Raw genomic sequence first — 6,947 nt, forward strand, 5'->3', positions numbered from 1 at the left:
CTAGAACTATTGCTCAATAAAATTTAGACTCCTCCTGCCTCTCTTTAGATTGTATCAGACACATTTCGATTATTGTGATAGTAAAAATAATCATTCCATACTCCCAAATTAGTTTTAATGAAGGCCCGGTCAATACATGGTGGGCATGGCTGCAGAAAAATAAAATCACAATGTGTTAAAGAAATATAAAATTGCGTTTCCTTAATAAAAAAAATACAAAGGTTGATCTAAAAGCCTTGCATGATCAGGTCCTGGCAAGTGGTCAGGAAACTTGCGAATCAACGGCGATTTTCATTTTAATGAAATAAAAGAAGAAACATTTAGACCTACAGTAGATATCGAACAGCTTAATACCTTGGTCAAATTTTATCTACGGCGGCCGTACGGCGAGTCGATAACAGCCGTTTTATTCAAACCACCTATTTGTAGCTGGTTAAAAAATGTTAAAACGGCTGTTTTCGACTCGCCGTACGGCCGCCGTAGAGCAAATGTGACCAAGCTATTAGTTATTATCTTGCATAAACACAATGTTAATTCCGAAGAATGCACAATGTGCTCTTAAATCATATTTGAATGACAATAACATTGACTATACATATCAAAATGATTTCAATTGCACTAACAAAAAATAAAAACGTATTCTACAGTCTATTCCTGTGTGTGCATTCAACAACTTTCCTCTACCCGAAAAGAGACACCTTGTAAAATTATTTCATTATTATTCCATTAGGAAGTGAGAGGTGAGAAGTGTAATTAGAAAATGATATTTAACAAGGGAAGGGATTTTTCTTCTTTTTCGCTGCTGTCCTTTTAGAGCCAAGTAAAATGTCTTTTCAAGCGTTTGTCCACATCAGCAAACCGATGCAAGTTCTTGAGACGTACAGCCGGTCACACAGCAATGGCGACCCATCGGGGTGTTTGGACGAGCGAAAAGCGATCGCCTATACCGTGGAGCAAAAATGATATCGGATAGACTTGGACGCAGCCGTTCCTCTGCTTGTCCTGCGAGGTCGTACCATTCAAAGGGTGTGTCTGCAAACAGTAATTAATAACAAAACGGATGTTGCTTAAGTCAACCAAGAATGAAAAAAATATACAGATTATAAATGAATTTAATGATGACATATAAAAGTATCCTTTAAATATTTATTTCGATGCCCCTTCCTCCAGAATTTCTAGTTGAAATAATATTTTGTTTAAACTTACAAGTAAACACAATTATAGTGGATATGTATTAGTTATGGAGCACACTTAAATACCCGGGAGAGGCTTTAAGTTTGGGTTGATGCATCAATTTCCTTTCTCCTTTGAGTACCTTTTTTTTTATTAGTCCATTAAGATTTTTTTTGGCCCGTGATAATTTTTCACTATACCAATTATATTAATTTTTTTCACTCTGATCATGAGTCTTTTTTTTTTTTGGGGGGGGGGTAAAATAAACTTCTAGCCCCCCCCCCCGGATACCTAATGTTTGTCCCTTAGGTTTGTAAGAAATGAGATTAAGATAAAATATATATTTAAACAAAATAAAACGTTCATTTATTTTTTTTCACTCTATAATGAGCACCTTCACTGGCAGAAAATGTTAGACAGGGGTGGAGGATGTAATCGCAAGGGACCTCATTAGAATGTTGATATGTTGTTTAAATTTGCACTTTGATATTTCGTATAAAAATAATGATGTACTTCGATTCCAACATATCCTTGTCATTTGGATTGTTAGTTAAAAGTAGGATGTGGGAAGATTAAAAATAGTCTATGAGATGGATGGGGGTGGCAGTTTATCAAAGAAAAGTTCGTATGGTAAAAATGTAATGGTAGGTCGTATGGCTCCGCCTAGAGGAGGAAAGTATGGGAAGAGAAAGTTTGCATACATACTGACTCCTTTTACCGTGCTACATATACATGCATACATTCTTAAAGGTCAAGTCCACCGTTCCCTAGAGAAATGCTGATTTAAATAAATAGAAAAAAAACTAGCATAACATTGAAAATTTCATCAAAATCGGATGTAAGATAGGAAAGTTATGACATTTCAAACTTTCGCTTATTTAACACAAAACAGTGATATGCGTAACTCAGTGACGCATTCTTTATTTTATATTGTTTGAATTATACAATGTTTAATTTTTACAGAGATGACAGTAAGGACCAACTTGACTGAACCATATGATATTAAACAATGCTAATTCCACATGTTCAAAGAGGAATAATCGTTGTTTCTCTTGACAAAGAGGAGAAAATTCCAATATTTCATATTTCAGATGATAAAATACAAAAAGAAAACATTGAGTGGATGAGGTCATCAGTCTCCTTATTTGCATACCGACCAGGATGTGCATACTGTTTTTTGAAATTTAGAGAAACTTTAAAATGTCATAACTTTCTTATTTTACATCCGATTTTGATGAAATTTTCAGTGCTACATGCATGCTAATTGGATTTTTCTCTTATTATTCTAATCAACTTTTGTAGGGGTGGACTTGACCTTTAAGAAACTGTTTACACTTCAGGTTATTTAACATGCCTAATGGAATATCCAATCATTATTATCTATGGCATTCGTTCGTAATTTTCCTCGTAAGGGAATCATTTCCAACAAGTCATTTTTCTGTGTGTGCTGTTCATGATCCTCTCACCAAAGATATTTATGTTACCTTCAGTCTTTTCGTATTTTGTTCGTATAATAATATGTACGTGTATGAGAAGTGGAAAACCAATAACGCCCCTTTGTTGTTTAATTTATCATGTTGTAGAATTTTACACACCCCGAGCTTGTAAATGTTACCCAAATCAGTTATCAGGAGAGACCTGCGGGTCACGGTGATTCAGTTCGCTTTTCGCCTGCCAGGTTCTGGTGATACCAAAAGAATAATATATTAATAATTTTAGCCAGTGACGCTATTTATTTGATTATAGAAAGGGGAAAGAAATGAAAGAGACCTGTAGCCAATAAAAATATGTCGCTTAGACATGTTAGATGAATGATCTTATTATCTATGATAAAAATTATTCGCAAATGCGGGATCTTTAGGGAGAAAAACAAAAATCTGACCATAATGTCTTCAAGTTTTCTTCATACCATTTATTTTTTTAAGGAATTCAACATGTTCAAACTAACAGGTAAAAACCCAGATTGTGAGCATTCAGAATAATGCATCTATTCTATGATCAGTGCAGTGACCTTAGTCATAACATAGAGACCGCTTCCTGACCGACCGATGATATGTCATTGATAATAACGTAATAGCTTTGACCGGTCTGGAGTCGGTTTCTTTGGTGTGACTATAACCGGCACCGATTCCTAACCGATCGATGATATGGCATTGGTAATAACGTAATAGCTTTAATCGGTCTGTCCAGTCGGTTTCGTTGGTGGGACTGTGGTATATGCATGAGGTCAATGTGTAAGAGTGTGACAATCAAAGGTGTTTATCAATTGGTGTATCCCATGCGGTTGCTATGGCAACTTCACAAACCTTGTACTTGACCATATCCGGTGTCACGTGCTAAATATCTGTCAGCCAATGGTATATCACTGATGGTGCCTGGATCGGAACGTTTGCTGGCCCGTGAGCAGTGGTTGTAGACAGCCCTGGCGAACTCAAGACCACACAGCCTGACGCGGGTGAGGTGCTGCCCCTCGGCCGGGGCTGCTCCGATGAGAATGAGGACGGTTGTGACTGCTGCAGCTGCTGCGACGAGATTGGTCGTGTGAGACATGGCTGATTTGGTGAAACTGGAAAGACAGAGAAAGGAAAAAATAATGCTGACTGATTTTGGATTACTTTCACATGAAAAAGCACATAATAACCATCAAATCTTAAGTTTCTTTCACTTGAGATGGCACTACTAAAAGATTGCAGGAACTGTTCAAGAATACAAGGCAAAGCTGCATGTACATGTATTAGCTATTAAAACACCCAGATGAGAACAATCTTTTTAACTGAGATTTTTCACTGCGATATGGCCAACTTAACATGCTTAAGGTTAACAAATCTGGGGGAAGAGATTGAATACCTGGTCTGAACTTTACGATGTTCCTTGCCCTAAACCATAAAGTTTGAAGATCCCTATTTCTTCAGCGGACGTACATACCTGTGAACTGTTAAGGAAAGGCCCATTGTTCTGTGAAATGATTGTCGTTCGCAGTCACCCACTCACACACCGCACATTCGCACCTTACGTAAGTCTCCCACCGACCATAACCCGACACACTCAATGACACGTGCTCGTACACACTCAGGTATACACACCCACTGACACTGTGGGTGAGGTTGAATGATATCTAAATAAGATGTAAACACATTGGCCCGTATTCTGAAGTCAGGTTTAACTTAAGCTCAGGTTTAAAGTTGTGGTTTATGTATGGGAAGCCAAAAGTATCATTTTTTTTAAGAAGTTGTATTTTTCTAATGTTTACTGTGCTTTTTCCTGATTCATCGATGGTGAAGACAATCTTCTATTTATACTTCCTAGACAATTATGAATGATTTGAGAGCCAAATGAGCTGAAGTATGTTATCTCTACTGTTAGTGATTTATGTAACAATTGGCTTGCCATACTTAAACCACAACTTTAAACCTGAGTTTAAGTTAAACCCGACTTCAGAATACGGGCCAATGTCTCGAATTCAGATTTACCCCTTTTGCAGTGTTGCTCAACGCGTTTATTGTCACAAATACCATGTTCAGCCCAGCCATTATCCCGTATCGAAATTTTGTTAAGGAATAAATAGTATTCATGCCAGGCCCTCCCATTATATTTACCAAACCTGGGTCGACGTGCGGCTCATTATGGATGTGTTTCTTGCTGATAGAAACGATGTGACTTGAATTCGAATGCACGACTCACTAACTCACTAATTGAAAGGCGTGGATCACGAGAAATATTGTATGTCATGCCCCCACGACTCTCTGGTTCTGGATCTTTCACAACATATATCAGGGGCCGCGGAGCCGGGGGGGGGGGGGGGCTGGGGAGGCTTCAGCCCCTACTTTTTTTTCCAAAACCGTGTACAAAAACGTAAAATTATGATTGTGATTTTTAGCATGGTCAGCCCCCCCCCCACACTTTTGGCTCATCCCCCCCCCCCCCGTTTGAAAACCGTTTCGCGGCCCCTGTATATTATATATTCATTTTTAAAACCTAATTTGTTTTACTTTTTAAAGAACCAAACGAAAAATAATTATTGACAAACAAATACATCTCAAAAATAATAATAAAAAATAATAGATCGATAGGGCCTATATATGAGCACTATAGTAATAAGTTGATGTAAATTGCTCTATTTGTAAGCTGAAATGTCAAAAGTTCCGTAAGAAGTATGGCAGAGCCCCCCCCCCCCCCCTCCTTCCGAAGAATATTTATCAGTCTTGCGTTTTAAAATCATATTCCAACTAAGTTGGCGCGATTTTGTCCCACCTTAATTCAATAATGTAAGCAACCATTTTTTTCTCTAAACAAAACTTTTAGTCTATACTCTCATCCTTACAAATCTCCAAGGAGTAATAAATAATGCATGCAAATAATAGCAAATAATACATACAGTTAAATTGAAATCGGCTTCACATTTTACAGTGGCGTCAGTCTTGGCGTAAAAAACCCCGCCTATTCCATGAATAATCAGTAGGGTCTATGCTATCAATCTTATAAACCCACTGGCAAAGAAAATCAAATCGATGATTGATTTGCATTTTTCACTAAATAATAATCGAGGGAACAGAAGAAAATACATGGGGTCGGAAATCACACATTCTTAACCCCTTGGTTGTTTAGTACATCAAGTCGTCTGTTTGCGAAATGTCTTCTTTGTAGCCAGACGTACAGAATAATTTGAAAGAGATGAAAGGCAAAAACCCCTGAAGCTGAGGGGGTGATACGTACTACTTCGTTTCTGATTGTCAACAGTGCTAATTTATATGATGGAGTACTTTGCTTTTGTTTGAGCTTGTAAGCACCTGCACGAGTCATTTAAGACAAGAGGAGGTTATGGATGATATTCATTTGCGACGGTTCCTAGCGGTTTCCTGACGCAGACGGGGGCGTGTGGGACTACTGGTCGATCCTGATGAAGAGGTCGCAATTGGAACAACTTTTAATGAACACATCTGCCAGAATTCGAGGCTCCTGACCTAAATAAAGTGGACAGGTTTATATTTCCGGCCGAAAATGAATTGTAAATGTGTTTACGATCGGATTTCATCGCAGATTGATCAAAATTAGGCGATCATAATAATCCAATAATTGCTCAGAGGGTCGTATAGATCACTCATTCGTAATATATATTGCTTGCAGAGACATGGTTGAGGACACAACACGTGATTAATTTGGGGATTGATGGTTGGTTAAGAAATCAGGAAAGGTGAACAATCATTAAAAATGATTTTCTTGCCAGTGAGGGCGCTAGAAGTTGGAGGGTAGAAAAATAATTATGGTTTTTTAAATTCATTTAGAGAAAAATGAAATATAGGAGGCCAAAAAGAGAGATTATTCCGAAAAGGTTATTTGGATTTATGAGTACACAACTATTGGGTGTCTGAACTGGTTTGTACTCGCAATTATCAAAGTATAATTTTAATTGTAGAACATACCCATCTCTTTTTTTATGAACTTCCATGATAGCTTTCTGGTATGGATCATACGAGTTGCAAAAATATCTAGTTCAATAGGTATCAATTATGAAATATTCTAATGAGAGAAATGGCATCACCCTACATAGCTAAAAAATCCCCATGTTATATAAGTCATTTATATTTCATTATACCCATAAGATAGTTGGCCCACCTGTCAAGTAAATTAACAATTAGGATATGTCACAATTTGCAGCTCTTGTGTATTTTGTAAACATTTTTTTATGCACTGGTCTCGGATGAAATGCCAAAGGTGATTTACCTCCTGAATCCCATGCAGACATTTCACTCAAAGACCCTATATTTATCCATGAT

The 6,947-nt window shown here is 37.4% G+C and overlaps 1 protein-coding gene across 1 annotated transcript; it reads right to left on the reverse strand.

Annotated features, from left to right (window-relative positions):
* Window positions 1-669: 669 nt before the first annotated feature.
* LOC121406357 lies at window positions 670-3,742 on the reverse strand. Its single transcript, XM_041597393.1, has 2 exons — window positions 3,480-3,742; window positions 670-1,032 (listed from the first exon to the last, which is right to left on the reverse strand). Exons 1-2 carry the CDS (start codon window positions 3,721-3,723, stop codon window positions 851-853), a joined length of 426 nt encoding a protein of 141 aa, XP_041453327.1. The 5' UTR covers window positions 3,724-3,742; the 3' UTR covers window positions 670-850.
* Window positions 3,743-6,947: the final 3,205 nt, after the last annotated feature.

This window comes from Lytechinus variegatus, chromosome 19 (assembly GCF_018143015.1).
Source record: "Lytechinus variegatus isolate NC3 chromosome 19, Lvar_3.0, whole genome shotgun sequence".
NCBI lineage: Eukaryota > Metazoa > Echinodermata > Echinoidea > Temnopleuroida > Toxopneustidae > Lytechinus > Lytechinus variegatus.